The following is a 23,897-nucleotide window of genomic DNA, read 5'->3' as shown; positions in this document are numbered from 1 at the left end:
TTGTGTGGGGCTGTGGCACACTAGGTTAATCCTCCGCCTGTGGCACCAGCATCCCATATGGGTGCCGGTTCTAGTCCCAGCTGCTCCTCTTCCAATCTAGCTCTCTGATGTGGCCTGGGAAGGCAGAGGAGGATGGCTCATGTGCTTGGGCACCTGCACCCTCATGGGAGACCAGGAAGAAGCTCCTGGCTTCGGATCGGCTCAGCTCCAGCCACTGCGGCCATTTGGGGAATGAACCAATGGAAGGAAGACCTTTCTCTCTGTCTCTCTCTCTCACTGTCTGTAACTCTGCTTGTCAAATAAATAATTTTTTAAAAAAAGTGAATTGTGAGGGCTGCCACTTACCACTATTACTAACTCCATTACTATCATATATTCCTATTATAAACTTGTAATATGTATGCTTATGAGAGCAAATCAAAACTAAAATAAAATCTGACAGCCATGTTTCTTGAGCAAACACATAGTTGACATAACATATTCCAAACACAAGAATCTCTGCTTTTCAATCTCCATTGGGTCCACAAATTCATCTTTCATTCTGTTTTACCTTGCATTCTGCTCTGTGAGGCTGACTTCTCTTCCCTGCTTCACCCACATCACTTGACTTCTGATTTTCAGAGGAAATAGGGTACTGGGAAGATATTGAAAGGAGAATAGAGGGGTAGGGTTTGTGGCTCCTCCCCCTTCAACGACCTCATCTTGTTGAGATTCTGCTCCTGGCTGTGACCTGTCTTGAAAACTGCCCTTTTCCTAAGCTCTGTCTTTTCTGACTCCGGCTCTTCAAGGGTTGGGAAAACTTCCCTTTCTTCCCTTGACCCTTCAGGTCTAGGGCTATTGATGGCATCGTGCTGTTGCTGGTATTTTGTGATTCTTCACCCACCACTCGCCCAAACTGCTGACCCTCTGTTCAGTATGTCTCTGTTCAACTCCTGGCTAGTCCCTGCTGAGACTGCTGCGAGTTTCTGGGGGCTATCCTGAATCGCTTTTAAGGGGCTGAAGGGTTACTAAACCAATATTCAAAGAACAGGATTTTAAAAACTCTGTGTTAAAACCATTGTACATCCCCCAGTTTAACACAGACTACTTAGAAGGAGCATTAGACTTTCTTTATTGTAGGATCTGATTCTTAGAGCAAACAGTGCTTATGCTTTTGAGAGAATATGTTTTCGAATAATCTAATGTAATACCTCATATTAGCTCACAGTTGCTTTCTGTTTCCTCATTCTTTGCTTACTCACGAGTTGGATAGATAGCCCTGAGTGTAGCAGGGTTCATATATATCTTCAAAGATGCAAATTAAGTGGACTTACGCTAGGCATTTCTATTTATTATACTGAACACTTTGAACAGAATTCCATTCATATAAATGTAATTCTTTGAACTATAATGTTGAAGAAAGTTTAATTCCTATTCTTATTGCCACTCATATCAACTTTATTGACCCTTTCTTTTATAACACTGTTGGGCTTGAATTTTTAGCTGTAAAACTGCTATACATCATTGGTCTTGACAGATTGCTTGTAAGAGTTTAAACTTGTGTGCCTACTGGGACAATAGTATTTTCTTAGTCATTTTTCTCAACTCATTTTATAAAAACATTTCTTTATTTAATAATCACTTTTGTCATAGTTTCACCATAAGCCATTCTGATATTTAAATTATATAAGTAACATGAACATTTTCAGAAGTGATTCAGAAAAATCTATCTTCTTGCCATGTAATTGCCTTATGCACACTTTGCATCAAGTAGCTTTTAATTTTCTGGCCACAGCTTAATTTAAATGAGTATAGAAAGCTAATGGGAGGTTATTTGAAATCTAGAGAAATAAGAAACTACTGTATTATTGAAGCAAGAGATGTTTTAAAATACCACAATTATCTGAGCACTTATTGCAATTCCATGAACTCCCCAAAGTTAATAGATTATATTAGAACCTTCTCAGAAGTCATGCTTTGTGGCATTTGCTCTTATTTATTGTCCTGGCAGAAAGTTCCAGCTGAAGTCAAGGTCACCTTCTATCCCAAAGTTGGTATAATTAGTATCAATTCAGTGTTTCACCAAGCTTACATGGGAGGTTATTAACTGTGTTTCATGTGGAGTGTCAAAGAAGCAAGGGCAGTGCCGGCAATCTTTTCAGCTTCAAAGGCACAGCTCATAAATTTAATTCATGGGTTAGTAAGAAAGATACATCCAGTTTAGTTTATTAATGATTTTTAAAATAATTTTAGAGATCTTCCAGAAATACATGTATGCATATATGTAGGCCAGGTTTTAAAATATAAAACAGAGATTCATCCCAATAATATGTAACTCACTTTGGTCTCAATACTTTCATAAGAAATATGATTTCTGAATACAATGAATTATGGAAAGTTTCAAATTTCGTATTTATAATAATATGTATTTTATATGAAAATGGACTTAAGAAAATAAAACATACTCAGCTGAGAAACACTTCTTTTTCTTTCTTACAGGTTGTTTTATAGGTGTCCTGTTAGATTACATTAAATCCAGGGTTCTTTAAATCAATTAAGACACTCCTAAATTTATAGAAGTGAAAAGAATATTAGTAGATATGTTTACTTAAAAGAAATATAAAGAATGGAACAAAGATTTCTGATGAAATTGATGTCAGCCAAAGAATTAAATAAGCTTGAAGTGAAATCACAAGCATGAGAGCATCCTTAGGGAAAAAAAAAAGAGTATTGGAAAGAAAACATGAATATTGATTTTCCTCAAATATGTCTTAAATGCCACATAGAAAAAGCTATTTAAAGATTTCCAATTATTTTTAGAGTTCAATTACATATAAGTCCGAGGCAGTTGTCACATCGAATTTTGGAAATAGTTAACACTCTTTCGTAACAAGTGATAGGTATTCCTGTTCCAAATCCAGTCTACTAGAGTAAAAAGAGTAACTTCAGAATTCTATGCTAACTTGACACATGACAATTATTTAAATGTTTGGATCCATAGCAGACTAAAGTAAATGAGCCCCAGCCAGCATTATTCCCCTCACTAAGCCTGCAGGCCCTCCATTAGCATCAACAATATGGTGCTTGCAGCAAGGTCGAAAGTGTCCCAGCTACAGAGCATATATGTTGCTTATTCATTCCAAGTAAGTAGCACTTTTAGTATCTTGTTTTTATTATTAGCAGTTTCATATATTTAGCTTTAAAACTAGGTCAACTCCATATAATCAATTTAGTTATTTTTAATGACTAATGAAAATTTAGCAATGTTTATAGTTTAAACCTAGAAACCTGTCTTTTTGCAGATAAGCAGGTTTCTCTATATGGACCATCTGGATGCTGAATTATTACTTAATTTTTTGTCAAGTTAAAAAAAAACTTAGCATATTGACACTTAATTTTTAAAAGCTCAAAACACCATGCAAATTGTGCTTTATTACCACCAATAAAATGAGAAACATTTTTAATAGCTAAACACTCATAATGAATGCTCATAAACAAATTCTTGATTTGCACACTTTGGGATTTAACTGTGTCAAGATGATATATTTTAGCATTCCAAATGCTCTGAGTGCATTTACAGCGATTAACTCAGAACCATAATGATTTTACTCCATTCATTGTTTCTTATGGCTGGCTTTCTTTTTCTTTTAATCTGACAAATGTTTCTCTATCTCCTTGTATTCTGTTTTTAAAGTTTCTAAGCCAAAAGTGAAAGAAGGGGCAAATCAATGAAACCAAATTAAACAAAAGTGCACTGGATTTTCTTTCCATATACACAAGAGAGAGAATAGAAGTATAGGCAATATCATTATTGTTTATGACCTGATTTAATTAAATAAATGTTTCAGACAGAAGTTTAAAATATGCATGTGTCATTTTGTGTTTGTTTTACTATAGGTTATTTTATCTTTTTTTTTTTTGACAGACAGAGTTAGACAGTGAGAGAGAAAGACAGAGAGAAAGGTCTTCCTTCCGTTGGTTCACCCCCAAAATGGTTGCTGCGGCTGGCGTGCTGCACCTATCTGAAGCCAGGAGCCAGGTGCTTCCTCCTGGTCTTCCATGCGGGTGCAGGGCCCAAGGACCTGGGCCATCCTCCACTGACTTCCCGGGCCACAGCAGAGAGCTGGACTGGAAGAGGAGCAGCAGGGACAGAATCTGGGGTCCCAACTGGGACTAGAACCCAGGGTGCTGGCGCCATAGGTAGAGGATTAGCCTAGTGAGCCACGGCGCTGGCCGGTTATTTTGTCTTGAGTTAGGGATATGACACTACTACCGGGTAAAGGAATTTGCAGACAATGCTTTTTTTCACAATCCACATTTTTAGGGAATGGTGGTTCATGAAAAATACCCAGTTTAATGTGATTGGAATTTGACAATTCATCTTAATTTCCCTCTGCTGGTGCAAAGTAAACACTGAACCAACTTATTTTTTCAATTTATACAGTTCAACTAAGTGTTCCTGACTTTTTTCAACGGTCACTGTTTGCTTCAATAAGGCTTTAGAGGGAAAAGTAGTCATTTACTAAATGTTTTTGGTTTGTGATTATACAAATAATTTCCTAAATTCGCATACATTTACATAATTAAGTTTTATAATTCACATGATTCAAAACTATGATAGCAAATGAACCTATAATTTCTAGACTATAGCTACATTTGTTCTAGATGTATGCTAAAATTTATTTTATTTTACATGAATTATTGCAAATATTTTACTGATACACATGTATTAATAGTGCTATATTCTGAATGTTTGTGCTCTTCCTTCCCCATAACCATATGCTGAAATGCCAACCTCTAAGGTCAAGAGGAGCGGCCACTGGAGGGGATTGGAACTTGAAGCCGGAGCCCTCATGACTAGGATTAGTGCCCTTATATAAGATGCTGCAGAAAGCTGCCTTGCACCTTCCACCAAGTGAGGATACAAGGTACAAGTCACATTCTATGAGACAGACCTCCACTGGACTCTGAATTTGCCTACATCTTGATCTTGAATTTACCAACCTTCAGAACTACTACAAAAATGTGCTGTTTAAGAACCACTTAATATATGATATTTTCGGCCGGCGCCATGGCTCACTTGGTTAATCCTCCACCTATGGTGCCGTCATCCCATATGGGCACTGGATTCTAGTTCCTGCTGCTCCTCTTCCAGTCCAGCTCTCTGCTGTGGCCCGGGAGGGCAGTGGAGGATGGCCCAAGTGCTTGGGCCCTGCACCTGCATGGGAGACCAGGAAGAAGTGCCTGGCTCCTGGTTTCGGATTGGTGCAACGCCAGCCATAGCAGCCATTTGGGGAATGAACCAACGGAAGGAAGACCTTTCTCTCTGTCTCTCTCTCACACTGTCTAACTCTATCTGTCAAATAAAAAAAATATATATATATATGATATAAAGTAAACAATTGAGTACTCATCTTTCCAATTTTGTGAGTTTGTTCAATATTACCCTGATTCAAGATAATTTGATGATGTTTGATTTCTTAAAAGATTCTTCTTTTTTGTTTCACAGTGTTATTATGAACTAAGGCTCCATTCCAGCTAGGCTCACTATAATTAACAAATTGGTTGGGATTATTAGACCAATTATAGCTTTTGCTAATAAAGTTCAAACTTTATGACTTCTAAGTCTGATGTAAAATTAAATATGTGTCTGAAGCAAGAATTCATCTTGATTTTACATGGATTATACACATCCAAGCAATTTCTTCACCATTTTTGTGAGTTTTCACCATCTGGTATATTGAAGAGTCTGAAGTATGTGACAGTCTCTTAGTACTAGAAGGAGAACACTGGATATTTGATGTCTTCTTTCTTTATCTATAAGGTCATTGCTACACCTTTAGGACATTAATACACTTGCAGAGGCAGAAACAATTATCAATGAATTACTTGGTGTTTTTCTGTCTTTAGTGTAAAAGTTTCAGTTATGAACCCTTAAATTTCTAAATTTTGATAGTGGTAGGTGTCTGGCTAAGGAGTTAAGATGCTTTTTTGCATGTCCTTGCCCCAAAAAGGAGTACCTGGGTGAAATTCTTGGCTCTGGCTACTGACAACAGCTTCCTGTTGGTGCAGACCGTGAGACACAGTAGTACTAGCCAAATGATTGGCACCACTCACATGTGAAATCTGGACTGTGTTCCTGTCTCCTAGCTTTAGCCCTCTGGTCCCTGCAGAAATTTATTTGGGGAGTTAACCAATGAATGGGAGCTCTCTCTCTCTCTAGTTATATGTGTATGTGTTTGTGTGTCTATCTCTTTGCCTATTAAATTTTAAAAATGATAAATATATGTAATCAATGATATATGCCAATATATTTCATATAAATCTCCTAAATTTTCAATAACAATATTTTCACCTGTTACGAAAGTACTAATAAGGATTATTAGATTATAATATGGTTATTATGAAAGTAAAATTTTATGATAAAAAGAAAAATTAATTTCAAATTAAATATCCTATGCTAAAGTAATGTTTATATTAATAGTCAAAATCACATTAAGTCATTGAGACCACTGAGGACCATTTTCTAAAGGGCTGTGTTTAACTCATTAGAAGTTATCATTGTGACCTAAATACCTAACATTTATAAGAGAAAAATAGTTACTTAGGCTACAGTCTTAAAGAAAATTTCAGTTTCCAAAAGAAAAACCTGTTGCAAAATTTTTTTTTTTTTTTTGGAATGGGAACATTTTAAGAGATCTTAAAAAATTGAGCTTGTGGACATATAGATCAAGAAAACCTCAAAAGATAAGTAGGCAGGTAACTGTAAAGACTCCAAATGCTGCAGCACCATTTTTAATCTAACAATTTTTGTTCATGTAATCAGTAAAAATAACTTTGAGATTAAACAACAATCTATGCACTAAAACCAAAAAATTTTCCCAGAATTAAATATAATTACTTACAGTAAAAAAATCTAGCCAGGGCTGTGGCTCAATAGGCTAATCCTCCACTATGCGGCGCCGGCACACCGGGTTCTAGTCCTGGTCGGGGTGCCGCATTCTGTCCTGGTTGCCCCTCTTCCAGGCCAGCTCTCTGCTGTGGCCCGGGAGTGCAGTGGAGGATGGCCCAAGTGCTTGGGCCCTGCACCCCATTGGAGACCAGGATAAGCATCTGGCTCCTGCCTTTGGATCAGCGCAGTGCGCTGGCCGCAGCGCGCCTGCCGTGGCGGCCATTGGAGGGTGAACCAACGGCAAAAGGGAAGACCTTTCTCTCTGCATCTCTCTCTCTCACTGTCCACTCTGCCTGTCAAAAAAAAAAAAAAATCTACCATGTCATTAATTGTATGATGTAACTGTGTTTGCTTTAATAAGGAGAGCTAAGCAAAAATCCTTTCATCTACTGAGGGTTAATCATGTTTTCAGAACTCTAGATACTATTTGTTAAATCAAATTTGGCCTAAGTCTGTTTCTATCTGTAGGGAACCATAGCCTAAATTAGTATGCAAACAACTACACACTAATTTAACATTATATTGCAAAGCTGAGTCTCAGCCACGTACAACAATAAAGCTTCAGCTAAACACAACATGCCAACTTACGAGAACAGGTCTATATAAGGCAAATGCTGATGCCAGTCACGCTGTTTCTGTATGTCACTTCCTTTTCTCTAGATACAAATATGATCCCAAATGTGGCAAGATGAGGCTTTCTGGAACAGCTACTTTCCCAAATGCTTTCTGGTTCTGGGGACATTTTCTTGCTCAAATAATCTTTGTTAAACTTAACAATCACACAGCTTTTCTTCAAAATATATTCTCCTCAACATAGTCCTATGAATTAAAAGCTTCTTGGTTTTCATGATGAAAATGCTGAGAATCTGATTCACTGTTTAATATCAGGGACTGGGGCCAGTGCCGTGGCCTAGCAGGTAAAGCTGCCTCCTATGGTGCTGGCATCCCATATGGGCACCAGCTCGAGTTCCGCTGCTTCATTTCCGATCCAGCTCCCTGCTAATGGCCTGGGAAAACAGTGGAAGATGGCCCAAATTCTTGGGCTCCTGCCACTCACGTGGTGGGAGAACTGAAAGAAACTCTTGGCTCCTGGCTTTGGTCTGGCCCAGCCATAGTTGTGCCCATCAGGGGAGTGAATCAGTGGGTGGAAGATCTGTGTGTGTGAGTGTGTGTGTGTGTGCGTTTCCCCTTCTCTCTGTGTAACTTTTTCAAGTAAATAAATATATCGTTAAAAAAAAATGAAAGACCTCCAAAATAGATGAGCCAAAATTTATAACCAAAGATACCAGGGATTACTTACTGTTTACCTTTCCCAAGGCTGTTTAAGTTGGCTCACTGTTCCATGTTTGAACGGCCTTATTTCTAACAAGGTCCTGCTAATTGCCCTCTTTCATTCCCTTATGATTATAACTCCACTGCCTCCAATAGGAATGCATTTTTGAAGCAAACTGAAGAAATCTGCAAATTCTCAAGGCTATGACTTTGATAATTTGAATAGTTTCTTTTCCTCTGTTTCATTTTGGTTTCTAATATAGCCAGAGCTATGGTTCTTTAAATTTATTTCACACTGAATGTTTATCATATCATAGGAAGAAACACTTGACAAGAAAGAGTGTTGTAAAACTGTAAATGAAGATATTCACAGTGACTCAGGTTCACTTTTTAAATATACAAAGGTAAATGTTACAGTTTACTAAACTTGAAGAAATATTTAGACCCAATAAAATCTAACCATTCTCAAATTATCGAATAAAGAAATCAAATAAGTGGCCTAAGTAGAAATATTGCAGGCTGAAAAATACCCTGTGTTTAGTTCTGAGCTTTTCTTAAACAACATTTCCCTAAGATGATTCCTTTTTTTTATAAAATTGAAATATTTTCCCAAACATAAATAAGTGGATTCTATTAAAATAAAATTATATCTGAAAGTTGTCATTAAATAAATAATGCAAAAGCAAAGCACTGCCTAGTAACTTTAAAAATGAAATGCAAAATTCACACCAATCTTCATTCATACAGTGAATGAATCCCTATCCCCTGAAACACAGGCATTAATGATGCCAGTGTGCTTGGTGACTTCCACAGTACACAGATATTTGCTAAGACAGAAGAAAAACACAAGCATTAGATTATCATTCAAGGGCAGGGATACTATTTTTCTATTTTAAGACAGGTAATTTTAATTGCATAGCTTATAATATCCTTTATTCTTATATATCTTGGTGCCATTGAAAATACTCTTATCTTTCAATACTAAAGTTAAAAAGAAGAATAGTGTGTGTGTGTATGTATGTGTGTGCATGTGTGTGTGTGTATGTACATGTGCCTCTCTTGAGTTTTTTTGGGAGTTTGTTAGAGGAATAGATTAAATTTTAGCAGTTTAGTGTTCATCTCATCAAGTTCACAAAAATATAATGACTAATAAAAAGGTGAACTCAATTGATGGCTCTGATAGGTCTAAGAGTCAAAGGGATCACACAAACAAGACAAGTGTCTGCTAATACTAACTGATAGAATCAAAAAGCGCGAGAAGGATCCAACATGGGAAGCAGGATACACAGCAGACTCATAGAATGGCAGATGTCCTAAACAACACTCTGGCCTCAGAATCAGCCCTTAAGGCATTCGGATCTGGCTAAAGAGCCCATGAGAGTATTGTAGGCATGGAAAACCAAGATACCATGGGAAAAAAAAAAAAAAAAGAAGAAGACCTAAATGAAAGATCTCTGTGAGTGAGATCCCAGTGGAAAGAACGGGGCCATCAAAGAAGGAGGTACCTTTCTCTGAAGGGAGGAGAGAACTTCCACTTTGACTATGACCCTATTGGAATAAGATCAAAGTCAGCGAACTCTAAAGGCTTCCATAGCCCTGGCAACTCATAACTAGAGCCTAGGGAGATTACTGACACCATGAACAGGAGTGTCAAATTGTTAAATCAGCAATAGGAGTCACTGTGTACTTACACCCCATGTGGGATCTGTCCTTAATGTGTTGTCTAATGTGCAGTGATGCTATAACTAGTATTGAAACAGTATTTTTACACTTTGTGTTTCTGTGTGGGTACAAACTGATGAGGTCTTTACTAATTATATACTGAATCGATCTTCCGTATATAAATATAACTGGAAGTGAAAAAAAAAAACCTGGCGTTAAATTGGAAATTGCATAGAAAATTAATTAATTTTTTAAAAAGATATTATGTAGGATCTCTGTCTTTAATGTGCTGTACACTGTTATTTAATGCTATAACTAGTACTCCAACAGTATTTTTTTTCACTTTGTGTTGCTATATGGGGGCAAACTGTTGAAATCTTTACCTAATATATACTAAACTGATCTTCTGTATATAAAGAGAATTGAAAATGAATCGTGATGTGAATGGAAGGGGAGAGGGAGCGGGAAAGGGGAGGGTTGCAGGTGGGAGGGAAGTTATGGGAGGGGGGAAGCCATTGTAACCCATAAGCTGTACTTTGGAAATTTATATTCATTAAATAAAAGTTTAATACATGAAAAAAAGAATAAAAAGGTGAACTTACCTGAAAAGCTAAACATTTCATTTCATTTTAAAGGCTATTTAGAATACAATAAATGCCAAATCCCATTTAAGGTTCATGTGAACTAATATTAAAGAAGGTTGTTTACTTTGAAATAAGTAATTTTTTCTTATTTTAGTCTATAATAGTGTCTTTATATATGTTAATATGCTTATAAGTATAAATATACACAGATATGAATATATATGTATATATTATATATGTATTACATATACATATGCATATATAAATTCATATATATGTAAATATATATTTATTTAGGATTCTGTTTCAATGAATCAAATGACATATTCAGGATTTTACAAAAAATTTTACTAAAATTTTTACTGCTTCTCTCTAAAGTATAAGCACAAACACTGTTTGCTTTGGAGGAAATGTATTAATTTGGTCGCTAATCATTTTATATATAATAAGTAATGGTCGTAATTTTAGGGCCTGGCATAAAACCATACATACTGCAGGTACTCAACAATTTATAGAGAAACAATTAATTATTAGGCAATTGTGTCACAAATTGGCTTTTTAAAGTATTTGTCAATGTACTTTGTTCCTTTTCCTTCAGGGAATGTGTAAGTATACTCAGAACTTACCACTATTGATAGAGCTTTTGTTAGTATGTAATACTTACATTTAATTACAGTTATTGTTTATAAAATTCTTTACAGAACATAACTAACTAAAGCACAGAACTTGAAATTTTCTTTCAGTTTAGATCAAGGGTTTTTAACCTTTTGCTTCATCTTATTGTTTCCTTCTGTTTATATATACATGTATATATGTATGTATATATCTGAATAAAAAGATCTTTAAACTCTTCCCACTTGCAGATTTAGTTCAAATAAAGTTTTTGGAGTTACACAAAAACAATCTTATTTATTTCTGAGAAATTATTATTGCTAATACCATCCAAGTTAGTCTTCAGTGTTCTACGTTATCTAATATATTCTACACAATTATTAACAACTGGCTATTGCAGACAATACTTTTTTGTGGAATAAGAGAAACTGATAATTCAAAGCTCTCAACTCAATTTAATATAAAGAATTAATAAAAAATCCAAGAAAAATAGACTGTCCAACAATATATACAACTGAGAAAAATAGTGCCAAATATGTCCTTGGTAAAGTTTACTTACATATAATACTTGATGTCTCTAAGAATTTCAAGTTACATTGTTAAGTTAACACATATTAGTATAGCAAACATGAGACAAAACACATATAAGAAGTAGGAAAGACAGACTTAAATATGACACAATCTCTGAACATTGTTAATAAAGAAAATAAGGTTAAATAATGTTTTTCAATAATTCCCTCAAATATTCTTTTTATTTCTGCATCATTTGCCAACTATTTAACAATTACTCAGGAATAATTTTTATACTTCTCAACCATTATTTGTTTCTTTTGCCCTCAAGGATACTTCAAGTCCATTAAGGTTGCTATCCTTGAAATCAAAATGCTTGCTTGAATATTTACAAATTATAAAATTACTCATTGAGCCAAATATCTATTCCTATTATTCTGGATAACTGTATAACATTTATTTTATAATATTCTAGTAGTAGGATAAATACATTCTCTCAGCAAATCATTTTAGGATGGCACACAGGTACATAGTGAATATTCTCTCTAAAGTTCTACGTGGTAAAAAGGTTACAAGGAACTCGTGGACTATGTTCATTTAGAATAATTTCAGTAGTATAGGTACTTTAATCTAGTTGCAGAGGAATCACAAGTCATTAACATGAAACTAATATCTTATAATAACAAAATCGACCTCTGCATCCTTAACTATTGATTTTCCTTGCTTTTCAAGGCAAGGCAAAATTATGTCCTATGTTCACATTTTAAATCTGTTCAATGGTGTAGCGTCCCATATACTTTAACCTATATTCTGAAGTATTTTGACATAATCATAGGTAACACTTAAAATTAAACGTACCATTTTGTCTTATATTCTATTTCAATAATCCTAATTGCAACAATTTTGATGATTCAATTACATCTTAAATTAAGTAAAATTGGGTCTCAATTTTTCTACCCTTTGTAAAAACCTCATTAAAGCTCTATTTATTGTGTTTTCTAGGCCATAACAAAGAAGCATACTGTACCTCTTATGCTGCTGCTTGTTGCAGATGTGGTAGGACTGGTTGTTATGGCTACAGTGGTTGTGACTGTTGCAGTGGTAAGGGAGGGGATGATAGTAGTGGGAAGCAAAGTGTTGGGAACATCTGGTGAGTGGAAAAAAAATATAAAACAAAATCATATCATGCAAACAAAAGAGAAACACAAATGATTCAAATTATAAATACACATATCTTCTTTAGGTTTAACTTTAACAAGCTTAAACAGAGAATCAGGTACAAAACTGACTGTACCACACAATTTCTGTCATTTTTTTCACTTATTTTGTTATGCTCCAACACAGAGCAAGAACTTGGAGGAATGCTTGAGAATAAAGTGGATGGATTGTAATGTTTAGAGTGAAATTTAAAATGACAGGAATTCATTTGTTCACTGAGTCATTTAAAAAGTTTGACATGCAGTAGCCGAATACATATAGATAAAAATGAAAAATGACATGCTTTGTCAAAATAAAGAACGGACACATACAGAAATAAACACGAATACCACCATATAAGATTAAAGAAATGTTAACGATGAATGAGTATACGCATGTTAAGTGCTTTCTGATTTTTTTTTTTTTTTCCTCTAGGAAAACTTAATGGTAGGAAATAGGATGAGAGCAATCTTTAGAAACACACAAACAAAAGAAGCCAATTGTTATTACGGTTATTTTGCTTCTCCTGTTCTCACAAATGATGTTAACGTACAGTTTAGAGCCTTGCAAATCTTACCCTGATTAGCTGGTAACGCCTTCTAACAATTTTGCAGTACCTAGGAGTCTTTAACAAGTATTGAGTCAACTAGCAAGGAACCCAATAGGCTGACAGGCTTATGATTACTGAAGACGGCATTCCTAGGAGAAGTTACCGTACATGAACCTGAGCTATAACATTCAACCTCCAATCCATAGTCAAGTTGCAAAAACGTCAAAAATAGAATCACATGCAGAGAAAAAAGAAACCCAGAAAGAACAGCTTAGTATTTAACGCCCATATCTTCATTTCTTTTACTCAAAACCAGCGGCAAGTATGAGGAGCAGCACAGAGAACAGTGGAACAACACAACTAGTGTCAAACTATGAGAACCTCAGCAAGATCCTCAGGGAGTCACATTTTGTCCCCGGTGGATAGACATGTAATTTACACAGTGAGAAAATTAGAAACAGTTCCCAAATTACCTGTAATTACTGTGCTGGGGTTGATTTCACATGTTTGTCACACAGCCCCTATATATTTGGAGAGTTTGACAGATTATTTTGCCATTAAAAGGTTTCCTGTCATTCTCTCAGTAAAAATATTTGAGTCATACCAAACATTTTCTGGTGCTTTACTTCTGATAAATAGACCTACTCAATGTGCAGACTTTACCCGCTGAATTCTCCACACTGGAGACACTAGAAACCAGCATGAGATCACTCTCTTATCTGGAGTATTGATGTTTACACCTGTTTTTTCAACAGGGAAAATGCTTCCTGGCCAGTCAAATTAAGAAAACAACTTCTGAAAACTCAATGGTGTTACATTAATCACCAGGGAAAATGGGCATTGCCTGGAGTGCAATTTACCATGATCATAAAGTAGAAGTGACTTTAACAATGCAATAAATGAATAAGTACTATGTATATGTGCCCATATACTTTATGTTTGCTAATTTTTATTATGTCTTCTTATCTCATAGTTAGCAGAACATGAGGTAAGTGAAAACAGTTTGTAAATTAAAAAGCATGTGTCATTTTAACTTTCATGCAGATCTAAAATAGAAAACAATACATTCTTTGTTAGCAAAAGCATTTGCTCATTAGGACTTCAAAATATATGTATTTAATAAATGCAAAGGCTAATGTCTTCCATGGATAGCAAATATAAGCACACTCCATAATATTAGTCATTTCAAATGATGTATAGAGTCTGATATAACCAAATTTATCATATATTATAAAATATTAGATTATTTGTTATCAGATCATGGGTTACAATACGATTCCATTGGGTCTTATTCTAAGATAATAATTCAAAATCAGCTATTTCTTAAGAGTAGCGGTACAAAAAACAGAATTTTGTTTGATTTAGTTTAGCAAAATACCCATAACAATTATTTGAATTTTTTCCTTATTTCATACCAACAAGGTTAGTTAATAATAAATCTTGAATTATTTTGGAGAGTCTATGTATGTTCAGGTACTAAGAACATTATTATTCAAACTAAATAATATCCTTACATGTTAAAAGTGTGAATATGTATTCAGCAACAAGGGTCTTCAAAAAGTCCATGAAAAGGTGGGTAGTATGAAGAAATTATGCATGGATTTCACAAATTTTTGCATCAAAATAAATATCTTTTTATTCTATTCGCACAACCTTTCTGAAGTTCCATCATAGATTGTTTTCCATAAGCTATTATTCAAAGTAGAAAAAGATGAATGATTTTAATAATTACTAATCCACTTTAAATAACTTCCCTGGAATCTTTTAAAATGTCAGATAGATGAGATAACATCACAGAGCTTTATTGACACACAGTCTGCCTCCCACTTATCTCTTCAGCATTCCCTTCCATTTTCCCTTTTTAATGTTATGTGTAGATTAAAAACAAATTGGCTAAAAAGCAATTTTGTAACAGTATCCTGGAAAACACAAATGGGTCAAGAAAATGAACTGTCGTAAAGAAAACTCTCACAGTTGTTACTTATTAACTTTATTTTATATGCTTTGAAAATGTTAAATTTTCAAATATTAACTTTTTAAAAAGATTTTTCAGGGCTTTTTCCTTTTCTTATATTTCTTCTCGCCCATTCATATCCATGCAATTATTTCATCTCAATTGTGAAATAGTAAAAGCTGAAGGAATCAAAATATTTCATTCCCTAAGATTAATAGGAATCAATCATAACTCAACAGTGCTAGTTGGAATTAACTGGATTTCTCAGAAATAGAAAAAAATTGATATTTCTCTTTCTTACCTAAGTTTCCTATCCCTCCTGGCTATACTGGTGTTAGCCTTCCCCACTGTACTATTAGCCCCTGAGGGGAAGAACTGCTGTTTTATTGTTGAAATTGTAGCACAATACACAAGGTCAACAAATGTTCATGAAATGAATTTGTTACAGAATTACCTAGCACTATTTTAGAGGGTCTAGAAAAGTCCAATTTTTTGATAGGCTTACCTAATTAATATAAAACTAAAGGATTTCATTACTCATTTCATGAAAAATTCCATCTCTGTCTTCAACATAGACAACTGCCATTTTCTGTCAGATAAATTTCCAGACCACAACCTACTTCTTCCTTCAATAAAATTTATTTCTACTGAAAAAGAAACTCAGTCTTTGTAGATCACAAGTCATGACCATTTCTGAATTCAATTAACATCCTATATAAAATCAACAAGTAGTTTACTAAAAAACATAAAACTTGTTGAAACAACTTGATGATTTCATGTAAGATGTTAATTGAATTCAGAAATGGCCATGACTTGTGATACAACTTAAATATGCATGTAATATATGACAATGTGATAAGTTTATATTATGAAATACATAAATTAAATATGTGTATGTATATTTCAATAAGAGTGATATGCATGGTGAATGTAATACTTGTTAATATGCATTAATATATATCAATATATATTAATATATTAATGATATATATTATATATTTATATATTAGAGATAATGAATCATGGATTTCTCTGAAAATATACATATGCATAGGCATATGTATATGTATACATATGCACGCATACATGCACACACACTATAGTAAATGCAGAGATTTATTTTCAAAGGAAAACCTTAGCACCTTTACTGATACAGAATTGAAAAAAGTTAAGTTTTTAAGACATGAAAATATTTGCTTATAATTTGTCCTACACAGAAGGTATGCGTTATATTGACATATTTCTCACTTCACTCATAGCACACATAAAGCACTGACCTCGTGTAAAAGGTAAAAGGTAATATTTCAAGGTAAATTCTGTAATATTTCTATAATGTCAGAGAGAGAGAATCCTTGAATCTACTCTTGAACAATTGTGTATTAGTACAAAGTCTATGCAGACCTCAAAAGTAACTCATGTGGTTGAATGTTGGATTACAAATAACCGTAATGTAAACAATTCAGTTCATTTCTATAAGAATTTAACCACCAAAAGAACATTGTTTCATTTCAAATAAAATTGTTGAGAGGCTGGCACTGTAGCGCAGCAGGTTAAAGTACGGCCTGCAGCGTCGGCATCCCTTATGGGTGCCAGTTCGAGTCCGGCTGCTCTGCTTCCAATCCAGCTCTCTGCTATGACCTGGGAAAGCAGTAGAAGATGGCCCAAGTCCTTGGGTCCCTGCATCTATGTGGGAGACCTGGAAGAAGCTCCTGGCTTCGGATCAGCTCAGATCTGGCCGTTTTGGTCATTTGGGGAATAGGCCAGCGGATGGAAGACCTATCTCTGTCTCTCTCTCATTCTCTCTCCCTCTCTACCTCTCTCTGTAACTCTGACTTCCAAATAAATAAAATAAATCTTAAAAAAAGAAAATTGTTGATAAAGGAAAGTAAAATGTGTCCAAGACCATGGTTAAACTCAGTTATGATAAAGTAATTTGTCTATTGTCTCTCCTGCTCAATCCTCATAACTCTGATAAGAACTCCAAGCTGCTCACAATGTTAGCTGAGACAACCACAAGTTCTAATGTTCATGTTTCCTGTTAACAACAGCGATCAGAGTTCTTCAGGGCTCTATTTCTTTACTGCTATCAGTACCAATGTAAGATGGTAAAGAAAGCTTAAGCCTAGTAGACAAGACGTCACTCTCCCCACGTTCTAGCTGTAGCTCCTTCCACTTTAAATACGATTGCATCTGCAAAGCTTCCTCCAGCTGATCACATTAATATCATCCTACTCTGCTCTGTCTAGCGCTTGGCAGGTATATCTCTCCATGCTTATTATGTCATCATTATATTTATGTGTCTTTCTCTCCCAATAAACTGTAGGAGCAGCCTTTTACATCAACATGTCTTTGCTTTTTAAAATTGTTACTTTGCCACAGGACAAAATTACTCTGCCCTAATCCTTCGTTAGCTCTCTCTGTCAGAAAAGTATCTTCTTCACTCATTTCAAGATTTCTTTACTCAAAGCTTGATTTGGTTCCTCCCTGTTCTGTGAAGATGTCCTTAACCAAGTCCCTCCTGTTTTTCCCTTCACTCTAAATCCCCATCATGTTCTTTATCTATGGCTTCCCTCACTCTGTCCCACCACGATGCTCACATTCATGATATGCTGGTATGGTCAGTCTCGGGTTAGTTATGTTCCTGCTTCTAGCTCCACATCTTGCTATCTCTCTCAGTGCAAGACACAAATCAAAACATATGTGTGAGTGTGAGGCTACAGTAATGTTTTTACATTTGTTCTAATGCAATCTATTAATAATCTCTATCTTAAAATTAGTATTCATAAGAAAGTACACAGTACACAGGATATGCATCATAGCTCTTTATAAAATGAGTAGTTAAAACTGAAAGGCTGTGCTCATTTGACACTTAACATACAGTGGTTGTATTTTACATCTCCATGAACTAACAAGATAATTAGAAAACAGGAAATGGGCCCCATCGTATACTTTTGTGCTTCTCCAGGGTCCTTTGCTGAATTTGGCAGGTGCTTTATAAGTAACACTACTATGATGATAATGAAAATGATGTCCGTAGATAGGGAATACTATCACTTCTAATAACATGAATCAGTAACTGAGCCTTAGACATCGTTAATCCCTGTAAAAAGTTGCTACTCTTCCCACCCACCTTTTCACATGAGAGGTGATTTTTAATAGTTCTTCGTGACAGTCTTTAAGTCTAAAAGGTTACTCCAAAAAAAGGAGCAAAACTGTAGCATACTCAAGAATCGAGATTCTGAATGCAGATTTTCAATGTTTGAAAAGTGTTAGAGCTCTAAATCATATCAGCCAATTAAAAATAATAGAAAAGTGTCCTTTTCTTCACATTCTAATGAAGGAATTTTAAAAATGCAGCCGCATTTTGTTGTTGGAGCTTATTAGAGCACAACAGATCCTGTATAACCTTGTCAGAATGAAATCAGCTTCAACAAGCACAGTAGACAATAAACTGAAGAGTGGTGCAGCACCTTTTTTCCAATAACGAGCTTTTCAGGTTAAAGGTATGTTCTGTTCTCTACAAATGCAGTGCACAATAATTTCTAACTTGTCAACCTGTTTTGCTTTGTGGCAGTTTCTCTTTTTAAAAATGGCATTCAGAATGGATTTCCGAAGCAAAATTAAGTCTAAAGAGCCCCAACAGCCCAGGCTGCTTGTTTCTCTCCAAGGACTGGTGTTCAAATAGGGAGAAAAACTACTACCATTTACTATGGAATCCATACTTCTACTTCCTCCTTGCATTATGTCACTAACCTCCCACTACCTCAGGGAAAAGAGTTATTAGTGGAGATCCATTAAATGCTAGAACTCGCCATGCATCAGAAGCATTAAGGGAAGACATATCTATTGGGTGGTTGTATTACACTTTCTTATCTTAAAAATAATAGGGAATATTTAACCTCTTTTTTTTTTTTTCTTAACCACTAATTGCATGGCCATGGATGCAATGCTAAGAGGAAAGTTTACTGTATTTTCTTTTGCCTGGACAGAAAAGGACATTTATCTGCTCCCATTATGGTCAGCTCCATGTAGCAGCCCATTCGGATTATAGCATGCAAGTGGCTAACAGCAGGAAGGCTTTCATTTGAATGGCAACCTCCAGGTTGACAAGGCCCCAACTCACCAGTTCATGCCTCCTCCTCAAGAGTTATAGTAACCTCATCTGTTTCATAAAAAGAGTCTCTTTTTCAAAATTAGATTTGAATCAATCTCTTTTTATCCTTCGGATGGCTTCCACTGACATCTCATACTAAATGGAATCCTTATAAAATAATAATAGTGGAAAAAAAAACTGTTCTTTTAAGTGAAAAGTGGAGTAATTTTAAACTGTAGGTGGTAACCAATAGTCCCATGTAATTATAAGGAAAATTTTTGAATAAGAGCAATATGTTATTTGGAAATATGTATGCAATTTCCCTTTAAATACTTTGTTTACATTCCAAACTGACAAAAGTAAAGTGAAATCTAGGGACTGGCACTATGGCATAGCAGATTAAACCATAGCTTGCAGTGCCCACATTCCATATGGGTGCCAGTTCAAGTCCCAGCTGCTCTACTTCCAATCCAGCTATTTGCTAACGCTCCTGGGAAAGCAAGAGAAGCTGCACCCATGTGGGAGACCTGGAAAAAGCTCCTGGCTTTGGTCTGGTTCAGTCCTGGTGATTGTGGCTATTTGGGGAGTGAACCAGAAGATGGAAGACTTCTCTCTCTGCCTCTATCTCTCTCTATATATATAACCTCACCTTTCAAATAAATAAATCTTTTTTACAAAAGTGAAATTTAAAGTAGGAAAAATGTCTTTGAAATAGATGATTCTGTGTCATTTAGCTCTACCTACTTTAATGCCATGAGCTGTTTACTGATGATTTGCACCTAAAAGTAAATCAGATGAATTGGTCACATCCTTTCAGCTCTGTGAGGATATAAATTTCTTATGCATAAATATTAGTGTCATTCATTAAAAAATAAACAAATCAAACATGAATTACAAGGGGAAACGTGAAGCGGTAGGAAAAAAACACTGAGAACTCCAGATAGTCATATATTTCATGTAGATTTTGTAATAGTATGAGGGTAGTTTAAAAGCTCCCTGAAATGGAGTTAATAGTTAAGTTTCTTTTGGTACAGTAAATTTTGAAATCTATGAATGATTTTACCATACTACTATCTTCCATGAACTTTTTGAAGACTCCTCCTGGCAAGGATTTTGGAGAGTTTTTGACACCAAAATAAACTTATCTTTTAATTGCATTTTCACAAACTTTTTCAAGTAGCCTCATGTAGCTGAGAAATATTTAGCACATTATTTAACCTGTATGCATCTATGCTTCATCCTTTGAAAACTGAAGAGTTTGTACCTAGTCATTTATATAAATCCTTTGAACCAGGTTCTTAATCAGTTATGGATCAGGGTTGGCATGCTAAAATCAAAACAACTTCACTCAGTAAATTTATAAATGCAAAAATGTTTGTACAGACCTCAGGGGACATAGAGAAATATTCAAGGTTTTGGTTCAGATTCAAAATGCATCAAATAATCTGATATGATACCTCATCTTGTAAATCATATTTCTGCATAAAGATAGTCTTATTTCATTTGAAAAAAAATAATGATAAACTGAACAAGATTAAAAAGAAATGTAATGTCAGTGGCACTTTTAGGATATTCTAGTAACTCTTCCTATCAATGTAGAATACCTATGATTAAAAATTATCTTAAATGTTTTTGTCTAATCTTGTTTTTTTTTTGTATTTTTTCCAGTGTTCATCTTTCATATACAAAATAGTTGATTAACTCATTCTAGGTTATATATTTATGTTACTCTATAGATTTCTCATCATGGAACCTAATAAAGCTCTCTTCCATATTTATCTTGATTCTACCTCTAATTTAATATATAAATTCTCCCAAAGAATAACAGTGGCCTCCATAATTTTGAACCAATCCTATTACCCAGTCCTTAGGGTTAATGATACTGTGCTACTTTTGTTGAAGGTGGTGACATATTATGTTACCAAAGCCACAAAATGTGAAAATGTTTCATTAAATTAAAATTGGTATTTTTTCCACTTAACTAATTGTACTGAATTCTAATTTTCATACACATTTTTGCTATTTGCCAATTGTTACAAGGTAATAACTGTCATCCAAATATAATATATAATATTGCAGTAAATGCTTAAATGAAAACTAAAGTGTAATGTGAGAATGTTTCAAAGATTATTGTTTTAAATTTACTATTATATATTTTAAGAAAACTAATGGCTATTTTCTCATACTTTTTATTCTAGCATATTAACAAAGAGATCAACTTTGACTTGTCCTTGGAAGACAATCCTAATAAAAGATAAGAACAATGTTAAGCAGAATTACATATACATGCCTATTGAGCTGCACTTTCAATATCCTCCCCCACCACCAGTCACCTGTATCCCTATTATCCAGAACTCTCATAAGGAGCCAGGTACTTCTTAACCTTAGAAAATATATTTAATAACTTCATTTCCACTTAGAAATTAGTGGCATTATTGAAAACCTTCTCAGTATATTTTAACGTAATAAGATCTAAATAAGGAAGTGGATATTTACCAAAGTAAAATATTTCTAATTGTGGAAATATCATCTCCTGGAATATTGGATTTAATTGGAGGACCTTGAAAACATTGCTTTAATTGTATCACCCACAAGTGAAAAACCTGGACATTTTGTTTTCACTAAGAAAATTAGAAGGATTTATTTACTTCTGCAGAATAAGGTTCAGAGGCCATGGCTAAGGAATTTGTATATCATATAGTAGATACTCAAGATAGATTTACTAAGATACTAAAATATTAGGTACCAAAGCATGTGATATCGAATAAGATTAAAGAAGCTTTCTGTTTTGATAGGTATAAATGTTATCTTTATATATGATAATATAGATTTCCAAGGAAAACCCAATTTTAGGTATTAATAATCATAAAATTTTTCATTTGAACATTCATATGAACATTTATGTTCAACATCAATTGTGCAATGCTTCTGATTTCAAAAACTTTATTAGAGATATTAATCATTCTTCTAAATATAGTGGCTCCTGTTCTACATTGCTTAACTTTATAAGGGACCATTGGTTGGCTGGCGCTGTGGCTCACTAGGCTGGTTCTCCGCCTGCGGCGCCGGAACACCAGGTTCTAGTCCTGGGTGCTGGGTACTAGTCCTGGTTGCTCCTCTTCCAGTCTAGCTATCTGCTATGGCCCGGGAGGGCAGTGGAGGATAGCCCAAGTGCTTGGGTCCCTGCACCCGCATGGGAGACCAGGAAGAAGCACCCAGCTCCTGGCTTCAGATTGTTGCAGCACCTGCTGTGGCTGCCACTAAGAGAGTGAACCAATGGAAGAAGACTTTTCTCTCTGTCTCTCTCTCACTGTCTAACTCTGCCTGTCAAAAGAAAAAAAAAAAAAAAAGGGGGACCATTGACATATGAATTGTGAAGTAAATACAGGGAATTTCATGAAGTTTGTGGAAAATGGAATTAAAAGTAAAATTTTGGGTGCAAAAAAAGTTTGAAATCCACGCATTTGTTTTTCATAATAGAGGTTTCTATGAGCATTTAAAAAGACCTTTAAATTGATGGAATTCAAATTCTTTGTACCCAAACACACTTACTTATCTTTTGATTCAATTTTCCCAGAGTTTTTTTTTTTTTTTTAATTCCTTCATATGTAAATCATGCCTTGCTTTCACTGAGACAAATGCATTACTAGGCAAGCTCATTGTTATGTGAACAACACAGAATGTGCTTACACAAAGCTAGGTAGTATAGGTGAGTCACTGGGCATCACTTGTGGACCCTACAAAGAGATGTGTTACACATGAGATGCCTGAGGCTGCTGCTAATGTAACATGACAAACTGTTTTTCTAGCAAATTTTCTTTTTTATAAGTATGCTCTAAAATAATGATGAAATATGCAGTATAGAAAATATATAAACCAGTAACGTTGTTCATTATCACTAACAAAATGTATCGCATACAATTTTACGTGCTATACTTTCATATGACAGGCAGCAAAGTGGGGCTATTTTCACATCAGCATCATCACAAACAGGTGGGTACGCAGTTCATTATAACATCCTGATGACTATTACATCACTAAGTGGTAGGAAATTTCTAGTTCTGTTGCAGTCTTCTGGTGTCAATGTCATATATGTTGTCTGTTGTTGATCAAATTGTTGTTATGCAACATTTGACTTTACAAATAAATAAATAGAAAAATAAAATATCAAATAATGGGGCTAAGACAACTTTAAATGGAACTGGACCCCAAAAAAATGCCTTTTTGAGAAGTTTTGTTAAATCTGACATGAGGATGAAAAATTCATCTTGCAAAGAACATTTTTCCAGGCAGCATTTCCTGTACTCCCTGGGTAACCACTACAGACAGAGGCAAAGTTCATAAAAAGAAAAGGAGTTTGATGTCTTAGAGAAGCCTGCAGAGGACCAGAGACAGAAGTGGGTGTGTGGAGAGTGATAAAGATGCGCAGGAGCAGCCGTCATAAGCAAAACCAGGTAAAACCAGGGTAATAATAATTCAGGTTTTATGCTAAGTGTGGTGAAATGCTTTCAGCTGAGTTTAAAGGAGGAAAG

At 34.9% G+C, this 23,897-nt stretch overlaps 1 protein-coding gene across 1 annotated transcript in view; it reads right to left on the bottom strand.

The window, feature by feature from the left end:
• The window catches only part of CADM2 (cell adhesion molecule 2), a 370,128-nt gene that overhangs the window by 64,631 nt on the left and 281,600 nt on the right, over positions 1–23,897 (bottom strand). The window contains exon 10 of the mRNA XM_062180432.1: positions 12,599–12,718. Within this exon, the coding sequence (XP_062036416.1) occupies positions 12,599–12,718 (120 nt within the window). The remainder of the gene's footprint in view (positions 1–12,598; positions 12,719–23,897) is intronic.

Source organism: Lepus europaeus, chromosome 2 (genome assembly GCF_033115175.1).
Source record: "Lepus europaeus isolate LE1 chromosome 2, mLepTim1.pri, whole genome shotgun sequence".
In the NCBI taxonomy this organism is placed as follows: Eukaryota; Metazoa; Chordata; class Mammalia; order Lagomorpha; family Leporidae; genus Lepus; species Lepus europaeus.
This window is presented reverse-complemented; position numbering and strand designations above follow the sequence as displayed.